This window comes from Atractosteus spatula, chromosome 7 (genome assembly GCF_055471065.1).
Source record: "Atractosteus spatula isolate fAtrSpa1 chromosome 7, fAtrSpa1.hap1, whole genome shotgun sequence".
NCBI classification, from domain to species: domain Eukaryota; kingdom Metazoa; phylum Chordata; class Actinopteri; order Semionotiformes; family Lepisosteidae; genus Atractosteus; species Atractosteus spatula.
The window spans coordinates 38,621,986-38,642,544 of NC_142712.1; the positions used below are offsets into that span (position 1 = coordinate 38,621,986).

The 20,559-nt window shown below is 45.6% G+C and overlaps 1 protein-coding gene across 1 annotated transcript in view; it reads left to right on the forward strand.

Moving 5' to 3' along the window:
* Positions 1-20,559, forward strand: part of kif21b (kinesin family member 21B) — a 64,351-nt gene that overhangs the window by 13,141 nt on the left and 30,651 nt on the right. Inside the window, exons 2-15 of the mRNA XM_088921402.1 lie at positions 9,816-10,038; positions 11,617-11,799; positions 13,473-13,622; positions 13,808-13,942; positions 14,427-14,594; positions 14,707-14,822; positions 15,189-15,384; positions 15,708-15,897; positions 16,441-16,504; positions 16,790-17,014; positions 18,404-18,488; positions 18,658-18,775; positions 19,223-19,411; positions 20,116-20,315. Coding sequence (XP_088777528.1) covers positions 9,816-10,038; positions 11,617-11,799; positions 13,473-13,622; positions 13,808-13,942; positions 14,427-14,594; positions 14,707-14,822; positions 15,189-15,384; positions 15,708-15,897; positions 16,441-16,504; positions 16,790-17,014; positions 18,404-18,488; positions 18,658-18,775; positions 19,223-19,411; positions 20,116-20,315 — 2,242 coding nt within the window. The remainder of the gene's footprint in view (positions 1-9,815; positions 10,039-11,616; positions 11,800-13,472; positions 13,623-13,807; positions 13,943-14,426; positions 14,595-14,706; positions 14,823-15,188; positions 15,385-15,707; positions 15,898-16,440; positions 16,505-16,789; positions 17,015-18,403; positions 18,489-18,657; positions 18,776-19,222; positions 19,412-20,115; positions 20,316-20,559) is intronic.

Sequence of the window (20,559 nt, forward strand, 5' to 3'; positions counted from 1 at the left end):
CCACAGTCCTGGAGGATTGGAGGATATGGCCCTAACCTAAATGGTAAACAAAAGTCTGCTTTCATTAAGTCAGTCATCCCCTCCTCCCACCCTCTCAACAATTTCAGAAGGAGCCTTATCTCCACTGTCCACTCAGGTGGTAAAAGTTCTCCTTGTCCATGACATTCTGTAGGAGGCTTTCAATAAAAAGACATGGCCCTGCTTAAAGTCTGAAGTTTATAAATCAGGCAGGAGTCTTTCTTTGCTGTTAATGTAAAGTCTTGTAATGTGACCTTAAGCTCGGACCATTCTGTCCTCCTCAGCCACAGCAGTTGATGCTCTTGGCTTGCTGTGCTCTGTGTTGAACACTTGTTAAGGCATTGCCTCGACACGCAGAGCACACAGTCCTTTCAGTGGGCTTCAGAATCATCAGAGCTGTGAAGCTCCAAACTGGTCTGAACTGGGTTACTGTTTCTCTGATTTAACAGGATACCATCAAATACCACCTGTGGTATATTATTAAAATAATGTCATTTAAGTCCTTCTGCAAAGGGAAGAGGGAACAGAAACAGAGTTTCTCTGCCTGTTCTGTCACTGATAGAAATCAATAGGCACGCCTGACGCAAGGCGTCCAGTGTCAGACTAGGCTTTGAAGAGTGTGTGCATTCAAGTCATGCAGAAAACAGCTGAGCTACCCTTTAAATGATGAGCGATGAACAAAGAAGTGTATCAGGCTTCTTTTTATAATTGAGTTGGAGTAGGTAGCTGCGTCAGAATGTGTAGGCTGCAAGGGAACAGGTAGAGGTACTTTCCATGCTGTAGGGTAAAGAAACAACGTTCCATCTGACACTCAAAGAAGATTCCATAGCCAAAACTCTGTGCTTTATTTCTTTTCCTTTCAGTATGGAATGGAGCTTTATAAAATGAACAGCTAATGAACTTTCCACCCATGACACCTGAGTGACATCACCAGACACCTGCGAGTGGGTTAACTCAAAGTGGCAGAGCATCACCAGGGGTAGGGCTGAGACCAGTGAGCCTGACCTCATACCCATGATGGGTGCACTGCTCCTCTCCTGGAGCAAACACTACTGTCAGGCACCATGGTGGGGGTTTGCATAGCATCAGATGGCCCTGAAGGTAGGACTGTCAGAGGAGCAGCTTACCTGTTTAATTTTCTGCCCAACAACTGTGTTAGTTGTTACTGGAGAGCCAAGTCTTGAAATCGGCTTCTGATTTCTCATTCATTGAATACATAATAAAAATAATGACACGTAAAAAAGGGTGTGCAGCAAATATACTCTGTAATGTAGAATTGTGTAATTTGTATGGGTAGTGGTGCTTTGTACCCTAAGCTTTTATATTTAAAAATGGTGCCTGCTAAAAATCTTTAAAGTCATTTATCTCAAAGCTCACACCTGCCTAAAATGCATGCTGTTCCTGAAAGGCTGTAGCCTCTATTTGGTTCCAAGCATTGCTGCATTTCAATATTAATAATAATTAATTTCTTACACTTATATAGCACTTTTCAGCTCCCTTGTGTAGCCCCCACCTGGATTGTGCAATGGCAGCCAAAGTGCACCAGTACTCTCATGACACACCAGCCATCAGTGGGGAGTAGAACAGAGTGATGAAGCCAGTTCATAGATGTGGATTATTAGGAGGCCATGACTTGTAAAGGAAAGGGTGAAATTTGGTCAGGACACTGGGGTAACACCCCTACTCTTTTGAAAAAACACCCTGGGTTTTTAATGACCACAGAGAGTCAGGTCCTTGGTTTTACATCTCATCTGAAGGACAGCATCTTTTTTACAGCATAGTGTCCTCGTTACTGTACTGCTCAGGGTATAGTGGACTGCATAGAAGGAGTGCAGGGTGATCGCTCCTTACTGGTCCCACTAACACCAATCCCAGCAGCAACCCTAGCTTTCCCAGTGACTTTCCCAGGTCCTGGCCAGGCTCACACCTGCTTTTAGCTTCGGTGGGTTGCCCGTTGTGAGCTGCAGGATGATATAGCTGCCATTTTAGCCCTTTTCAAGTCATTGTTATCCCGCAAGTCATGAATTTGCCAGATCTGCCTGCGTTGTCACTCGCAATAAACCTGCCTGAGCTCTGCTGATTCTTCTAAAACGTGGCTGAGATCCAAATGCAAAGATCAATAGTAAGCACAGCCACCTCCACTCTTGGCTCCTCTCCCTTGGCAAGGTTTATAGCAGACAGTTTGTGATGGTTAAAAACATTATTGTATTCCCTGCAAGCATGTGCCAAGAAAAGGGTGATTGTTCCAAGGGAGGAGAGGGGAGGGGAAGATTGACCTGATTTTGATGAGCTTAGAGGCACTGAGCATGTTACAAATGTATGTCACCCCTTTGATCCCCAGACAGTGCCGAGTTCTCCTGCTCTGTATGTGCTCTGAGCCTGAGAGCCACTGCAGTCTAATCCTGACAGTGGTGGAGCTGCACTGCACACATCACAGGGGTTGTACACATCTGTACACGAGGTCCAGCCATTCAAACCATCTCCCTCTTTTCTGTAGGAAAGTGCTGCAGGCTTCCTGTGAAAAACACATTGCTGAAATACCTCCTGAGGTGTGCCCAATCGCATGCTTTTGAAGTGGCTATTGAGCCTTTAGAGTGTTTAAATGGCGCTCTTCTTTTGATGAAGCCTGACCTGTCCTACTGCCTAGTGTTGGCTGGAAAGCGTGCACGTTAATGATGTTGGCGACATTGTGTTGGGGTGGCTGCTGCTGGATCAGGCGCAGGTGTACTGGACAGCTGGTGTTCCGATTTGTGGCAAATGCTACTAATCCTAATCATGCTGCTCTCCTTCCTGTTGGTAACACTGTCATGTCATGGGCCATGACACTCTATAACGTCTTGGTTACTGACAGTGATGGGTCTGCCTTACACTGGCATTTAGACATCGCTCAAGTCACAAGAGAGGGTTCTGCAATAATTTGGTGGCAAATTGACAAGTTTACTGCGGAAAAGTGCATTTTTTACATAATGAAAGAAGTTGACAACAATCAATTCAAATTTGAGGTTTATTAAAAAAAAACCCATTGGGGATCGTTCTTGCTTTACAATTTAAGTTCAAGTTTACGTTCCCTGCGCAGTAGAGCATCAGCCTGTGCAGAGACTGTTTTAACCCTGATTACGCTTTGAATTCTGAATCTGCATATTGGGCCCGGCGAAATTCAGACTGCAGAATTGAAGACGACATCGGCCAGAGTCTGGCTTCCAAAGAGCCAGATATGAATTGTGTGTCACTAAAAAAAAAATCGTTGGCACATTCCAGGTGCACACTTTGAAGGGTTTTCCTTTGTGTGGATAGGGAAAAATGCTGCTTTTTTATTGAACGTTTGAGTTATTGTAGCTAAATCATTATTCTATGAAGGTATCTCACTTATCCTTAAAAGATGAATAAAATGGATAATATCATACACTTAATAAAGCTATGTGGAAATTGGAACACATTGTATGAAACGATCATCAGTCAACTTAATAATCAGAATGTTAAATATGGGTATAGTCAAGAGAAGTGCAGAAAGACCTATCAGGACGCTGCCTTTAAATATTGTTGGATAACATTGTCCGTTTAATTATTTTTATATCAAAGGAAGCATTCCTGCAATACATGCACACCTCTTGCTATTCTTTTACACACGACCAAATTCAGGCATTGAAGGGTTAAAAGAAGAAACTATGAAAAAGGGGAACTGCCGAACTGTTTAGGATATCTGTAAAAATGTGCCCTGACAAAAAAACTACAGTTTCTTTAAAACAAAATGAATACGGAAAAGTAGAACCTGAGTGTTGTTGAACAAGGGAGCGGGTGTTGCTTGCTTTCTCACAGCAAGCACGCAGTGAAATCGTGGTGCTTTGATAATGGGTCGATAATTTGGAGCACAGAGCGACTTCAAAGACACACTACGGGTCTAAAAGAAAAGGCACAGCGCGACCACGGCCACACTGGGCCTGTGTTGTAGCCCAGAAAAAAAACAGACTGCTGTCAGAGCGAATCCTTTCTTACCGGCGCAGAAGCAAAAGCTCTCCCTGCTGTGGCGTTACCAAAGGCACAAAGCCTGATCTGTCACATGGTCTCCGAGTTTCGTTCTTCCGGTGTTTACCGAAGCCCCTGCGCGGCGGAAAAAGAAAAATAATCAGTCAAAGGGTCTGCCTCTGTCGCTGTCCTGCCCACTGGGACAGGGCAGGAAACAGACAGGCAGACGAAGAAAGAATTGTGTGGGTTTGAGCTATTGTTCTTGCTTTTTGCCTTTTTTCTTCTCTCCCGCTCAGTGAAGGGATGGTCGGCGTATGTGGCACTGCGCAATCGTCCCGGTTGTACCACGGCGCAGACCCGATGCAAAATGTAATGTTCATGGATGGAATACAGTGAAGCACGTTGCAAGCAGAAGTGCGAGTTGGCTCGGTAGAAGAAGCCCGCTAATCCAAATGTCCCACTATTTCGGAAGAAAAAATAAATTGTACGATCCCCCCCCCCCCCCCACAAACTCGGCTCTCAACGCGCTGTGAAGTGTCTGGGACGGGGGCGAAAGCCTTTGAAAGCCATGTGAATCTGTAAGAGGCTTGGGGGAAGTTGGGGTTAATACAGGATGGAGTGAAGCGAGATTTGCTGCTAACATTTGTCAGCTCAATTCTGTTCTCGGCTCACCTCCGGCGGTTTTCTAGAGACCGCCCACTTTCACCAGCACTTTGTTTCTGTGTGTTAAATGACGTGAGACAACAATGTTGCAAGGCGTTTATGACGGAAGAACCCCTTGTTCTTGAAAACAAAGCACTAGAAAATAGAATGAAGGTGAATTTTGCAGATGTCCTCCCTCTCTGCTCCCTCTCAAAGTGTCCTGTGGCCCTCTTCCTTAGAAGGACATGTCCAGGTGGTTTTCTAGGACCATGGTGGTTTAGAGTGTTAACAGATGAGCATGCAAAGCTGATCTTCTGTATACAGGATGGAAATCATGCAAATACACCAGTTTCGCACCGTGAGAGGCGGAGCTGCTGGGAAACAGTAGTATATGGAAAATATTGTAGGCTTCTGTAATCAAAAGCCAAGCAGGCAAGCGCTGTTCTCACCTATGATGAACTTCACTAAGCAGATAAGTGCCGGCAGGCTAGCTGAGACAAGTCATGCTCATCAAGGGTGGGCCTGTGACTTGTTAGACCACCACTCCCACCCTCCCCCCTTGTCCTCCGAGGCAGTGGGCAGTGCCCAGGCCTTTTGAGAGGGAGAGGGTCATGCCACTTAGTGATCATTATTTGAGATAATCTTTGCCTTTGCTCTAGGATGTGCTGGAGCTTTACCAGCCACATTTGGCAAAAACCCCCAAGAGAAAGAGCACAACAGTGCAGCATCTCCCATCATCAAGCATGTTCCTTCAAGACTACTGTTAAATGGCCTCCTGCTACCTCAGTTTGTCTTTGGAGTCAATGGAGATCCCAGAGAAATGAATGTGTGCCTTGGTTTCTGATTTGTTTTAATGCAGGCAGATGTATATCTTAATTATCCAGAGGTTTTGTGGCAGTATGGAACAAGCTTTTCAGTCCTGTTGTTGAAGCTGTCAGTTTGGCGTCTTTCAAAAGAGGCATGAACGATATCCTGGGAACAAAAAGGTTCTCACTATCCGATGGGTCACTTGGGGTCAAATGGCCTCCTCTCGTTTGTCAGCGTTTCTTACCTTCTGTAGCGAGGTATGAAGGAAATCCTGGATTTTTCCACTGGCTTTTCCACACTGCTCTTCCTCAGCCATGGGGGCGGGAGACAGGGGGCGCCAAGGCTGGCCAACTGTCCTGCGGGAATAGCCTCTGGGGGTGAGTAAGGGAGGGAGGAGAGATGAAGTGTTGGGGACCGTCTTGTGCTTTACGAGCCTGGGCCAACGTGGGCTGAAGAAAATTTGTCAAGAGACGCATAAAATGAACAGCCTTGCCTTTGCTCAAGTACAGACACTTGTGTCCTGTTTTGTCATGTGAATACTCCATTGAAATGATAGAATCTGCCCTGATTTTTCGAGCTCAGCTGGCTAGACGTATTGTGTAAAAATGAATTGATTCCTATTTTTCTTGCAGGCATTGTCAAATGAAAGGTCGACTTTCCTTTCGTTTTTTTCCACTGTGTTGCCATTGAGTCCCAAGTTATAAAATGTGTTTCGTGACCCTCAGATCTTGAGTTATGCGCAGTCTTGGAGATGGCTGCCTGTTTTCCTAATGTGCCAACTGAAGGCTTGAATGCAAAACAGTTAGAGGAAGTGCCTTGCAGAGACTGCTATCTCATGGAGGGGAAATAGACTGAGTCTATTTCCTTTGCAGTACCAGTGACCCAGTACATTGTTAGTTCAGTAGTCAGCAGTCAGACTGAGTACGGAAAAAAAAATACTAGACATGCAGTAACTGTTTTGGTAAAAACAGATCTCCATTTAAATTTGTTGAAGAAAAAGTTTAGAAGACTGTGAATTGACTCTGTTAGGACCAGCATTTCCTTTTAGCTTTGGGCTGACTATTTTATCAAAGGTGCTAAAAGTACTGCATACAAATACATGCGTGACTTTGTACAGAATGGAGAGTGGTGTGTCCATTTGCAGTGCTCTTTTCAGATGTAGGAGGAATCTTGTTAAAAGGCCGTGACCTAGGTTAGAGGGAATCGGGAATCATCAAATTCAATCTTGGTCTATTTGCCACGCTAAAGACTTTTGCGATAACGCAGGAGCATCTTCTCTGCAAGATAAGACTCCACAAGTGAGATCCACTCAGGACAGTGTGTTGCAGGTTTCGTTTGCACTTCGTTGTTGAATGTGTAGCCCATCCTCCCTCAGTAAGACCCAGTGTCGTGACCTGAGATGGATCAGAGCTGCCCAGCTTTCGGTGCGGTCAAGCCCCAGAGGAAGTCCAGTTTTTACTTCTACTTCAGTTTTCAGTGACAAGCAGGTGACAGCGCTGAGTGACGCCACAGGTCTCGAGGACAGTACACCGGTCCAGGCCCTCTGTCGAGCAGCAGAGATTTAATCTCTGAGGTCTCGTTTCAAGCAAATGTAGCCCTTGGAGCCAGTCCCAGTTGAGATCTCCTCTCTAAATGTTGGCTTGTAATTGCCCAGCCTCACAACTAAACCATTGTCCTTTCCGCCAGCACGGGGATACAGCACGAGAGGAGACATTTCCATAAACAAGACTGTGTGACTGGGGCTGTTTCGGATTATTAGTTTGCATGTTTCTGTGGTTGGATGTGTTGCTATGGATATCTGCGTTTCCGACCTCTGACTGTAGTGAGCAGAGTTCTGGCAGCAAGAAGACGGGCATACGTTTAAAGACGATGCTCCCCCAGATTAAAAAAAAAAAGTGAGTTTAAAAGCACAGTGCCTCCTGGAGGCTCACGTGCTGTTTGTTTGTCTTCCATCTCCATGTAAGGCATGAGAGCCCCGCCTCCTGACATTGTGTAGTCGACCCACGATGCACTGCGTCTGGTTGGTCTCACAGGCCCTTAAGGAGTGCCTTCAGGTTTTGAAGAGCTGGGAGAAGTTGGTAAATTGGTTCATTTAGCCCAATAATCTGTTGATTTCAGTCATCAAGAGCAGAAATGTAATGAAGTGCAGGAAACGCAAATACTGCTAGGATTCAATTTGGGCCACCCTGCATTCCACCAGTCTACCTGGTCCTACTGTGCTAGTGACTGCTGCATGTTGTGCTTGTTTGTTGATTTGCTTAACTTGGTCACATGCATAAGCTACTAAATTTAATGTAGCAGAGGTCAGAAAGGGGCTAATTACAGCCTGTCTGTCTCAGAGGTGAATTTCCTCTGTTTTGGGAGTTTGTCTGTTCCCTGATGGCAGTTTTATCCTATTAGTAAGAGGTTGTCATAAGACAGACAGAGAAAGGAGGCCACAGTGGTTTTTTTTTTTGTTCGCTTGCAGACGCCAAAAGTTCCACTGATTACTAATAACGATTAAGAGATGTGGTTTCCACTGGAGTGCGACCTCCTCAAGACGTCTGCGGTGAGAGGAGTGTGGGTAACAGTCCCCTGAACCTACTCATAGCCCACAGAGAAATGAAGACATTGGTGGAGGATGGTTTTTAATCATAGTGCATTATATGTTGCACTTGCATGTGAATTGAAATACTTTTTGCCGCTACCTGCTTACAGCATCTTTACCAGGATAACAGTCTTAGCTTGTTCTGTTACTTGATATTGGCTCTACTGGTCTTGGATGTGAATGGAATATTATGCATGCTGCAAGTCTGCTTTTGGCGCTTCTGTGAAAACTAGTTACTATATGGTTTAGACAGATGTGTACTTATTTCACTGGTAGGATGATTTGAAACTGTGGAGGTGAAAGGTGTAAGAGTGCTGCATGCAGCACTTGTCCCTCTACTGCAGTCTTTTTTAATGCTCCTTTTCATAGCTTGTCGTTCCACATTCCCTCAAAGCTTTACAGTACTTCAGCAGTTCTAGCCATGTCTTTTCTTTGCCTTACCTTAGTTATTTGCTCCTTCTTTAAGTGCTCTAATGTCCAAGGCATGCAGTAGTTGTCTTTCTTCAGCTAATCAATCCTATAGATTTGGTTGTGTAGCAGCTAGCAGTGATTTAAAAATAGCAGCTGAGCCTGCTGTCCCAGGAGCACAGTGAACTGAATGCAGATCAGCAGGCAGCAGTGATACTGGAGAGATTGCTGGCAAAGATATCCGATTAGCTTTCTTTGGTGCTTTCAGGCTTTCTCAGAATCCCTGTGCTGATCTGTCACGATCAGATCCTAAAGCAGGACACTTCAGTCCTGGGTCTGCAGGGCCAGGTGTGTTTACCAGCTTAACTTCCCTGAGCTCCACCTCCTCAGGCTCTAGTGCTTTAAAGAGACCTAGAAGCTATACCAGCCCAGACAGGGTTGGTGACCTCTGTCTTAAAGCCTTTCTAGGCATTTTTAAAGGAATTGCAAATTATTCTTTTAGTGTTCTAACAAATTTGGAATCTTCCAGTTACTAAGGATGTGGTAGGCCTGGTGTCAGGAGGGGTGGGGGGCTGGGGTGCCTCAGTGTATGAACCTGAAGTGTAATACTCAGCAATCACTCCGCGTGAAGAAATGCACTAGGAAAACCAGAAATTAAAACAAAAATGTTTAGGAATATACACTTGGTATAAAAAGGTCCAAAAGTTCTCATGAGAAAACAACTACGTTCCAAAACAAATTCCCTCTTACACTTGGGACACTTTTCACCCCCCTCCAATCTGGAGATGCTGGTTGTTAGTAGACTCTGTTTTCCCCTGACAAGCTCACTTCACTGACATGGCTGCCATCTCCCTGCTGCAGTGATGTGGCTCACCCAGGTAGCACCATAGCGACACCCAGCCCTGGTGGTGTTTGGTCAGCTGTGCATCAGCTGGGAGCCTCGAACCAGAGTCAGGGATGTGGTTGTTCTTCCCAAGCTTTTACATCGCAGTGGTGCCACGCAATCAAGAAAAGACTGCATTTCAAAAGTGTGAGGACCTGTTCTTTGAAAGTAGCTCACATTTCACATGACAATTCACATTACATATTTCTCATTGTAATTCTAGTCTGTTTCAGTTTACACAGATCACTTAAGGTATTGGAGCTGGTTTTTTAAAAGTCATTTGCTGTGCAGTGAAAAGTGTGGGTATATTAAGAGTGTGCCGCGAGTTGAAAAAGTTGAGAAAATGTTGCTGTAGATTAGAGAGTTTCTTGGGAGTATTTTATCTTTTTTTAGCAGAAATAATGGAGAGCTCAGGTTTTTCTAAGTATGGCCGTTACTCGGACAGAAGCTGCAGCAGTTCAAATGCAGCCAGGATGCTCACAGCCCCTCTGTGGATGTTCTCTGCAGGATCCGGCCACAGATGGCGAAGGAGAAGATTGAGGGCTGTCACGTCTGCACGCTGGTGACGCCCGGGGAGCCCCAGGTGCTGCTGGGAAAGGACAAGGCCTTCACCTACGATTTTGTATTCGACATGGATGCTCAGCAGCACCAGATCTACTCCAACTGTGTGCACAAGCTGATCGAGGGCTGCTTTGATGGCTACAATGCCACTGTCTTCGCTTACGGTCAGGTGAGTCCATGCCTCCTGTGTCTAATGGGTGCATATACATATGCTCCAAGAAATGTGTATATTAACAATATTGGAAATAATTATGCAAACAGGGAATATAATGCAAATCACACCCTATCGATAGCTTTTATGTAAAAATGAAATGTAACCTAATACTGTAGCATATCAATATTACAGTGTATGACTGTTTGTTGGGTAGACATCAGAAAGTCCACACTGTCTCACGGCCTAAATTAGTGTAAGCACTGATACCGTTATAGAGTGTAAAAATATCAAAAATCATTCCATCTTTGAAGGGCTGTAACAACTTGTGGGACATGAATAACCAAATAGATTTTTGATGTATTTATAGATAATGCTGTTTTTGAGTATCTTGTTCAATATTAGCAATGTTTATTACATCTAAATGAAGAGGAACAGTTATAACCAAGAAATGTGTATAATCTTTACATGCAAGTGGTTTGTCAGTGGGCTACCAAGGTGCTGCCGACCCTCTGATTTCTTTTTGTTGTCATTTAAAAGCAGTTTAGGAAAGCTGACGGGAATGTGTCCCTTCAAAACTGGGACACATTTCAAATATGTGCATTTATGCACCCTTTCCTCCCCCCCACACACACACTTTATTTATTCCTCACTGAGCACAAAGGGGAAACACAGCCCCAATTTCTCAGACAGGTTATTAAATCTCTGTGACAAAATAAATTAATTGAGGGAATAGAACATTTTTATGAATTTCAAAATAAGCACAAAATCGTGAACTTTGTGCAAGTACTGTATGGTCACCATTGTTGCCGCAAACCCCTGGTCTCGTCAAGGGCGAGAACAATAGCTCATGCGAACTGCGATTCATAAGCCTGCTTGTTGACAACTTTTGTTGCCTCTTTCTGAATTGCAGAATGTGGCGCTGCACATACCTGGAGATTTGCTCTATTTTGTGATTTAAACTGCAGGTTTGACAAGTTACTGTGTACATTTTACTGTCATTGTGGTTTGAAATGCACTCATCAATGCTGAATTTATTTCTAACCCCATATCTAAAAATAGTGTTGCAGTTTCCCTTTAAGGGTGTTTTTTTAGTTCCCCTTTGGCATACTTCACGATCAACTGCCATGGTGTACAAGCAAAACCTGCATCTTGAAGCTGAGATGACTCAAATCAGTCTTGACGCCAGGAGTGTGCAGGTCCACAGAGGCTCTTTACGACATGAGAGCAGCGGCAGATAGCATAGTTCTGAGGGCAGCAAAACACCATAACAGGAGCAGAAGCACTTGGAGGAAAACAACTGAGATGATGGGGTGCACATACATTCTGCAGTCCCTCCTAGACCCATCAGCAGCTCACCTTCACAGCGAAACAGAGGACTAACGCTAAAGCACTGTGCTGACCTCGGTGCGCCTCTGTGCATGTAACCATGAACACTCAACCAGGGGGCTCCTAGGGATCGAGAAAGCACTTGGAAGAAGCTTTGATTCCTTGCTGTATGCCCAGCGAGGTATTTTCTCTGTGCCCTAAAAGCAGTAATGAGTGAGAAGTTTTGATTCCGGTTTTACCTGGGCGTCCATGTTGTTCTCTTCGCAGACGGGTTCTGGGAAGACGTACACCATGGGGACTGGGTTTGACTTGAGTGTCTCTGAAGAGGAGCAGGGCATCATTCCGAGGGCTGTCCGACACTTCTTCCAGGGCATCGAACAGCGCAGGAGGGAGGCCCAGGAGAGCAACACCCAGCCCCCAGAGTTCAAAGTCAGTGCCCAGTTCTTGGAGGTGAGGATCTCTTCTCTTCATCCCAGCAGAAACGATGTAATAACTGTGGGGTGCTGCAGAGCGACACTGTGGCAGACTGGGAAGAAAGGGGGTGAAGGTTTTTTACCATCTTGGACATTAAAGGTTTCTTTATAAACTTGTTTCTTTTTATGTACCATGTTCCTGTTTTTTTACCCTTCCAAATGTGGGGGTTCATATTGCAGGTACTGCCCTCCCAACATACACTTGTGCTGTTTTTCATTCCACGAGTCTTGCTACACCTTAAAGGAGATGCCATTACAAACAGACACCCTGACTGAATCAAGCTCATCTGTCCTCCAGGGCCCCTCTGCCAATGATGGGCCTCCACCTGAGGAACCCAAACCCCCATTTTAATGTGGTGTCAGGAGTAAAGGATTTGGGTTGCAAGAACCACATGCTAGCCCCTTCACGGTGTGCTCCTAAAGACAGAAATTGTCTGCTGCTGTATTATTACTGTTTTTTCAGGGTGTGTGATCACCTCAAGACCATAATCGCAGATCTGATATCTACTCTGAAGTAAAAAAAATCTTAAGGAAAGGGATGGACAAGCTCCTATTTTTTTACACTATCCATCAAGGCAGTGTTATCAGCATAGGTGTGTGGTTGCGTGTGTGTTTGAGCCTGGCATCTGAACTGCAATATCTGTCTGCAATGCCCTAGCTGTCTATTGGGCTACCACCCCCATTAATTTACTTAACTTCTGTTTCTGCAGAAGTAAAATGTGAAAAAATAGAATTAGGGGAAAAAACTAATTGTCCACTTAAGAGCCAGACTGCAGCACTCCATGAGGAGCGTGTCCAGTAGGATTCACTTGAGACTGTTGGCATAAAGAGGGGAATAATTGAGTTTAATTTTGACAAGCTGGGCCGTCACTGCTTCACAGTGCCCTCTGGGAGCAAAGTAATATCTTCTTATTGTCGGCTGTTCACACTGGATGTGGTGTTCAGCCTACATCTGTGCGATTGATCAAACTAATTTACCTTGTCTCTCTGCCTTTAGTCTTACAGCAACTATAGCATTTCATGTACCGTCTGCTCGGATAAATGTCTAATTTAATTGCAGCACTGCAAGAAAGGTGATTTTTGTTTTTGTTTCAGTGATGCTTATTGCTATTTTTAAGACCTTTATGCTCTTTAGACTATCAAATATAACATTCTGGGCATATGATCAGATTGTTACTGGGCATTTCATAACACTGCCGGATCCTGCATCTATCTTAGGGCCTCATGTTGTTCAGTAGCCTTAGATGGGTTATTTCTGACTGTGAGGTTAGAAATTCTTTAGCCAAACTTGTAATAATTTTTCATTAAATGTTGTAAGATTACTATTAAGCCTTCAATTATTATACTTCTGTGCATGTGCTCATTAGCTTTCTGTATGTCCGCATGTTGTATGTTCACACCCTATATTAGTTGCTTGTTAAATTTGAGAGTTTTTAGGTAGTAGATGGACAAAAAACCTTAATATTCTGGTTTTTGTCCACTGCTGTTACTCTTATTTTTCTCCAGGCATTTTCCATAGTATTATAACTGGTTGAGCTAGGATTATGGTAAAGCAGTTCGGGCTCCTTGCTGGTGATGAAAGGCGATGTATATGTGTGTGTTGTTGTAGTCACTCTCTGCAGTGAGTCTGCTTGTTTTTCCCCCTTTCAGCTGTACAACGAGGAGATACTGGACCTGTTTGACAGCACGCGCGATCTTGACGCTCGGGGCAGGAAGTCCAATATTAAAATCCACGAGGACAGCAATGGGGGAATCTACACCACGGGGGTCACCTCTCGGCTGGTCAGCTCAGAGGAAGAGGTGAGTAGGGAGGCAGTGCGACAGGTGATGTTCCCCTCTGGGATCTTCTCTCCACTGACATCTTTGTCATCTTGTACCCGATAGAATATTCTTCTGCTGCTTCTCTTCCATCTGATTTCTTGTCTTCGGGCAAGACTCAAAGCTGCATTTAGGACTCATTTCCCCATCTTTTCCTTCCTCTTCAGCTGCTGCAGTGCCTGAAGCTGGGAGCCTTATCCCGCACCACAGCTAGCACGCAGATGAACGCCCAGAGCTCCCGGTCGCATGCCATTTTCACCATCCACCTCTGCCAGATGAGGGTGTGCAAGCAGCCAGAGATGGTCAGTTGTTTGCTCTGTACCACAAACCCCAAAAACGCACTATATACAGTAGTTCATGCCTAAGATCGAGAAATGTCCACCAGCTTTAAGATCTGTTAGTGTAGCTTGTTCCAGCCTCCCATAACTGTAAAAGAGTGCCTCCTCTGTTTTAGATGCACATCCATGTAGATTTTGTTTGTGTCCTAATGAATGTCACATGTACTGAGCATGGATGTGAAAATGTAAAGAATATGTATTACTGCATAGTAATTTCATTATTTACCCCTGATTCATTTTACTCTTTCAGTACACCATTAAACTACCGTTTGCTTAAGACGAAGCAAGTTGCTAAACTGTTCTTGTTTAAGCTGGGAATGAGTTTGATTGATCCAAAAAAACGAGTTGGGCTCCGTTTCAGGCAGAGCAACACTTATGTCTGAGAGGCATTTGCTTTCTTCTCCAGCTGTGATGTCGGTCTGATTTTCCGTGCCGGGGTGTTTTTCAGATGAACGGAGAGGTGAACGGTTTGTCCAATGGGCCCATCGCGCAGCCTGAGTACGAGACGCTGATGGCCAAGTTCCACTTTGTGGACCTGGCAGGATCTGAACGGCTGAAACGCACGGGCGCCACGGGCGAGCGTGCCAGGGAGGGCATCTCCATCAACTGTGGCCTGGTAGGACCCCCTTCCTCCGCCCTCCCCCATGATCTGTGTAGGAATAACACACCAGGGCAGGGAATTAGAGGTCCTGATTCTGTGTCTGACTCTGTGCACCTGTGCCTTGCAGCTGGCCCTAGGCAACGTCATCAGCGCTCTCGGGGACCAGAGCAAGAAGGGAGGCCATGTGCCATACAGGGACTCCAAACTGACCAGGCTGCTGCAGGACTCCCTGGGAGGAAACAGGTACTGCGCACGGGCTGTGGGGCCTCTTGGTTGCCATGACTGAGCGCAGGCTGAGCTCTAAGAATGTGGGCTCAGGTCTAGGAGCCTGGGGCTTGTTACTAGCCGACTGTGACTGGGATTTTTTCAATTGGGTTAATGCCACCCGGGGTAGGGTGAGGAGCCTTTGGGCAAGAACTCTCTTAGCAGCACAGTAACCCCTGCAGCCTGATGGGCATGAGAAACGTATGGTTGGGGGGGGGGGGGGGGGAGGAAGGGTCTGAGGGCTTCAGCGACCTGTTCCAGGTCGACCTGTGCTTTCTATGAGGGTTGGGCCTCTCCTCCAGACACCGCTGAGCCTTCTCACTGGGTGTGTGTCGCCTGTCTCAGCCGCACTGTGATGATCGCCTGCGTGAGCCCCTCGGACCGGGACTTCATGGAGACACTCAACACTCTGAAGTACGCCAACCGCGCCAGGAACATCAAGAACAAGGTGGTGGTGAACCAGGACAAGACGAGCCAGCAGATAAGCGCCCTGCGGGCCGAGATCGCAAGGCTGCAGACAGAGATCATGGAGTACAAGACGGTGAGGGGTGAAACATTGCCATAGTGTTGGTGATAGTGTGCTTCTTATCATCTTCACTTATTAAATTTGCACTCTGCCTGGTTGCTCCCGTTTTATTTGAGTTAATGCTTAACTCAAAGCTTAAGTTAACGAACCTGTAATTGTCTAACTGTAGTGGTGGAGAGGTGGTTAACTGTAGATTAGTGAAAAGTTTTTATTTTACATGTATATTTGGCTTTGTTTTTCGGTTAGGATATTTCAGGTGATCACGATTTTGTGAAGAATGCTGTGCATAAAAGTGTTATTAATATAAAGTGCCTGTTCTCCCCTCCCCTACATTTTAGGGGAAACGTGTGGTGGGAGAGGATGGGTCAGAGGGCTTCAGCGACCTGTTCCAGGAGAACTCCATGCTACAGAAGGAGAATGACACTCTACGGATGAGAGTAAAAGCCATGCAGGAGACCATTGATGCACTCAACAACCGGGTCACGCAGCTACTCTCCAATGAGGTCAACCTCCTCTTGGCCAAGACTGGTGAGCGCCCCCTGCAGCCCAGTGAACCACATTACAACAATCTGAGCAGTTACTGGTGCGACGCTGTGGCTAATGTCCTTTGAAATCGCTCTAGGCTCACCAGATTAGACCAGATTTGTTGCTCCTGTTCTCTATGAAGACCCCAGTATACAAAACTTAAAAAAAAAAACATTTTAATTCCTGGTCATAGCAAAACTTAACATTGAAAAAGCTCCTACCTTCAGGCGCTTCTAAGAGATTCACAGTAGAATGGTCACGGCAAAACCTTTTCTTAATGGTATATTCTGTGCATGACAATTACTGGTGTTGGTGTATCGTCTGATCCCTGGTCCTTTATTCTGGGATAGTGTCGGAAGTTCTGGTGCATGCACACTAACTTTCCTTCACTTTCTTAAGAAAACAGACCAGGATCCTTTCATCACATCAAATCTAAAAGAGAAAAGGGTGAACAGGGAAAGCCAATAGGGGCAGTGGAAAAACACCTTTCTGCTAAATGGTGCTAAAAGTTTGATAAAATCAGGAGCTGTCTGCTTTTGTCTTCAGGGGATGGAAATGAAGAGATTGGAGCCCTCATCCAGAACTACATTCGAGAGATTGAGGAGCTGAGGTAAGTCTGTTCTAATAGATTTATTTGACCTGTTTTAATTCTTTATATTTTTTTGGTGAGGGGGTAGAACTCACAAAATAGCACAAAAGTATCAGTCTCTCTACCTTGCCTTGTCACATGCGTGAAAGTAATTTACCCTGCGAAGTTCTATCGCTTTTGAAAAGTCGTGAAGAAGAGAAGGTCCCGGTTGCCCAGTTTGTTGAAAACCTGTTGTGAAAGGCAGCCATGTCCCACAGTGCCAGCTGATGGACGCTCTCTCCGTCTCCGTGCGTCTCTCTCTGACAGGTCCAAGCTCCTGGAAAGTGAGGCCATGAACGAGTCTCTGCGCCGCAGTGTGTCGCGCCTCTCGGCCCGCTCGCCCTACCCCTCCTCGCAGGCGGCCACCCCTGGCCTGCCCGCGGGCAGCTCGCCCTGCGTCTCCATGGAGACGGAAGTGTCCGACGTCATCCGCCGGGCGAAGCAGGACATCGAGAGGCTGAAGAAGAAAGAGCGAAAACAGAGGAGGAAGAGGTACGGAGCCCTGAACTGCAGTGGAAGATGTTAGGGAATTGGGGTCCCCAGGCTCTCTACTGGGGTACCTCTTTGTCAAAACTGACAACAAATAAAATAACTTTACATACACCTTGACACAAGCCAAGCATCACTGTATCTCCCCTGCAGAGTCCCAGATTCTCAGTTAATGACTTTTCCATGAGAGAGGACAGATAATAGATTTTCCTGCTTGGGGGGCATTGTTGGTTGGCCTTTTCCAAGGAACCTAATTAATGTTTCCAGTTTTGGTCACCAAAATGTTTAACTGCTGAAAGCATTAGTGAAATACAGAATGACTCTCTTTCGAGTGGGGTTAAAAAGGAACCCTCTAAAATGAGGGCTTCTGTAAGCACTCATCTAAGCAGAGGGGGTGTATGGTGAGTGTAAGTCTGCCGATTCAAACTTTAAGTTGGAATCATCATACCTGGCCTGATGTGCGAACAGCATTATAAGGGATCCAGTCTGAGTTTACTAAATGTATAGGGCGTGTTCAATATCTTGAGGATTTTTCTGTGAAGATATGGTGGAGCACAGGCAGCCCATTAGAAAACCAAAGGAGTATCATTAAATTCTGAACTCCATGCACTGCTCCTGACTTGGCAATACATTTAGCCATTAACAGTTCCCAGACATCACCCCCTGTCTGATGTGTGAGTTTTATGATGAGGCGTAATGTCAGAGCGCATAAACCTGTCTCTGCTCCAAAAGATTAATAAGAATGACTGTACCCATCATGCTTTAAAAGTGCGGTTGCGAGTCTGGCGTATGTGCAAATGGTGCACTGTAAATCTGCACCGTCCCTTAAAGTATCGTTGAAAGGTGGTAGATTACAGATCGTTTAAGTGTAATTAATTCTGCTGTTATTGTGAGAGGGCAACCTACTGAGTAGAGTAGGGGCTGCTAGGAAATTAGCCTGCAGAAGCTTAGATTGTGCAAAATCACTTATACACTTAAACACCCCTCCAAAGTCAAACTTGCAAGCTCAGTACAGAGTAGCACTGCAGTTTGTCAGGCAAGCTGATATAAAGTGTCATACTTCACTGATTTACAGATCAGATATTTTCCAAATGTTCTAAAAGAAAATGAAAAAGAAGATGATAAAAATCAGAATATCTCCTACATAGGCAATGGGATAACAGTGCATGGGCTGTGTGTATTGTCTTTTTGTCTCTTATGATTTGAACAGCATGGAGACGGGCTGCTCCAAATGGGTATAACAGGGGTGGAATAGTATGGTAAACAAGCATTGACATTTGTGCACACTGTGCATTTGTGTTTACATTTACCTTGATTATTCTGTGGTAGTTTAGTGCCCGCAAGTGCTGTGTCTGGTCAGTCAGTAAACCAGCCCTGTTCTGCTGTCCCCAGTCCAGAGAAGGAAGGACTCAAGAAGAGAGCCAAGTTGCAGCCACAGGAAAACAGGGAGGTGGACTCAGATGACAACGACCTGGAGGTCAGTGCACTTGATCTCCTCCCGGTGATGGAGAAAAGGAGAATTTCATTCAGTTTTAAACCAGGCTAGAAGAACACAGTTTATCCAATATTGCTTTGGGTGGCGGAAGTGAAGAGTGTGTGCGACTGTGGAGGCATCATTCGTGTGTGCTGTATCTGCCCCCCGCCAGGAGGAGCAGGAGGAGAGTGGCTGTGACGAGGAAGAGGAGGAAGAGGAGGGCCGGGAGGACGAAGAGTTTGAGAGCGAGGAGAGCCTGGAGGACTCGGATTCTGACTCTGATGAGAAAGGTCAGCCATGGGCGATGCCTACTGTGGGGAATGAAACAGAGGGAGTGTGTGTGTGGGGGGGGGGGCGTCTACTCCTTCTCCATCTTTGCTCATTAAATTAAAAACTACCGTCACTGCAGTAAAATTTGCCCATTTTCGACATTCTCCAACATCTTCCAATGTCTGGTGTTTTGGTTTTTTAGATGTAATTTATCTATGTACTGAACACCTGGTCAAAATGAAACCTGATGTTCTGATAAGCATTATTATAGACATGCATTTAGTAAAATACACCCCATCTGTGAAGAGCTAATAAACAGCATGGTTGCTGTTGCCCTCCACACCTTCCTACTGTATGTTCAGCACTTAGTGATATATGAACGACAGACTGTGTATTAGGTTCTGTTTTATCTCAGCCTGCTGTGAACAAATGATTTAACCAAATGTTCTCTCTTGTTGGGGTTTCAGCGAATTTCCAGGCGGATCTGGCAGAGCTGACCTGCGAGATTGAGATCAAGCAGAAGCTGATCGACGAGCTGGAGAACAGCCAGCGCCGCCTGCTGACACTGAAGCTGCAGTACGAGGAGAAGCTGATCCAGCTGCAGAACAAGATCCGCGACACCCAGCTGGAGAGAGACCGCGTCCTGCATAACCTGAGTAAGGGCCACGGGGATTGGGACCAGGGTCCGGGACCATGTGGGAGAAACAGCATTACAAGGGAAGGGCAAAAGAGAAGACACATCCCATATATGAAAAAATAGCACAGTCTGAGCTCCATGATCATAGCTTTAAGGCAGGGTTGTGACACTAATCGACTGTGACTGGGATTGCCCTAGCAGTAAGAGTGCTGACAAGTGTAGGGTGGGATTAGTTTGCCAGAGCTCTTGGGTCTTTGTGACCCCTGTGGCTTTCTAGGTGATTTCAGGCATGCAGTGCCGTTGGTGAGGGACACATTCCTTTGATTGACACTAAACCTTGGTAACGTGTTCAATTGACTTAAAGGTTGGCAAGTTGGAGGAGTCTGCCTACACTTCCTCCTTTTCCTGTGTGCGGTTGCAAGGTTTGTAGTCCAGAGCTGAGATGTCAAAAACATTTCACTGGCAATTTCAGCAATTATACATTTTAGATACAAGAACTGAGTGTAAGGAAGGGATAGTGAAAGTACGCATCTTGCTCACAGACAATTGTTTATGCAAATAATTAATAATGCAAAGGTTAAGTTCCCAACAAACTTTGTGGAAGCTATTGCATAGTGATTCAACATGCAGCTCGGCTCCAGTGACTGTTACTTACAGTTTGGTGGGAAGCTCTGATTGGGACTCTAGTTGTAATTGCACGCCTCTGCCTTCCTTCTCTTGCAGTGTCCATGGAGAACTACACAGAGGATAAGGCCAACAAGGTGAAGTCGGAGTATGAGAAGCGCCTGAAGGAGATGAACAGGGACCTGCAGAAGCTGCAGGCCGCCCAGAAGGAGCACGCCCGGCTGCTGAAGAACCAGAGCCGCTACGAGCGCGAGCTGAAGAAGCTGCAGGGAGAGGTGGCCGAGATGAAAAAGGCCAAGGTGAGGGAGGCCAAGGCAGCAGCAGGTCATTCTCTCATACAGAAATGGGTATATGGCAGAGAACATTTTCCCATTGGAACTGTATCTGATTTGCCAGACTTGCGGTGTTATAATTGTACACGAGTCCCCTCCAGTTCAGAGCACACTACTTCAGCTGCCCTCTTCGAATTCCACCAATCCAAGAGCTGGTATTTTCCACTGAGATATTTTGGTTGGCTACTGCAAAGCTATAATCTGCCGTGTC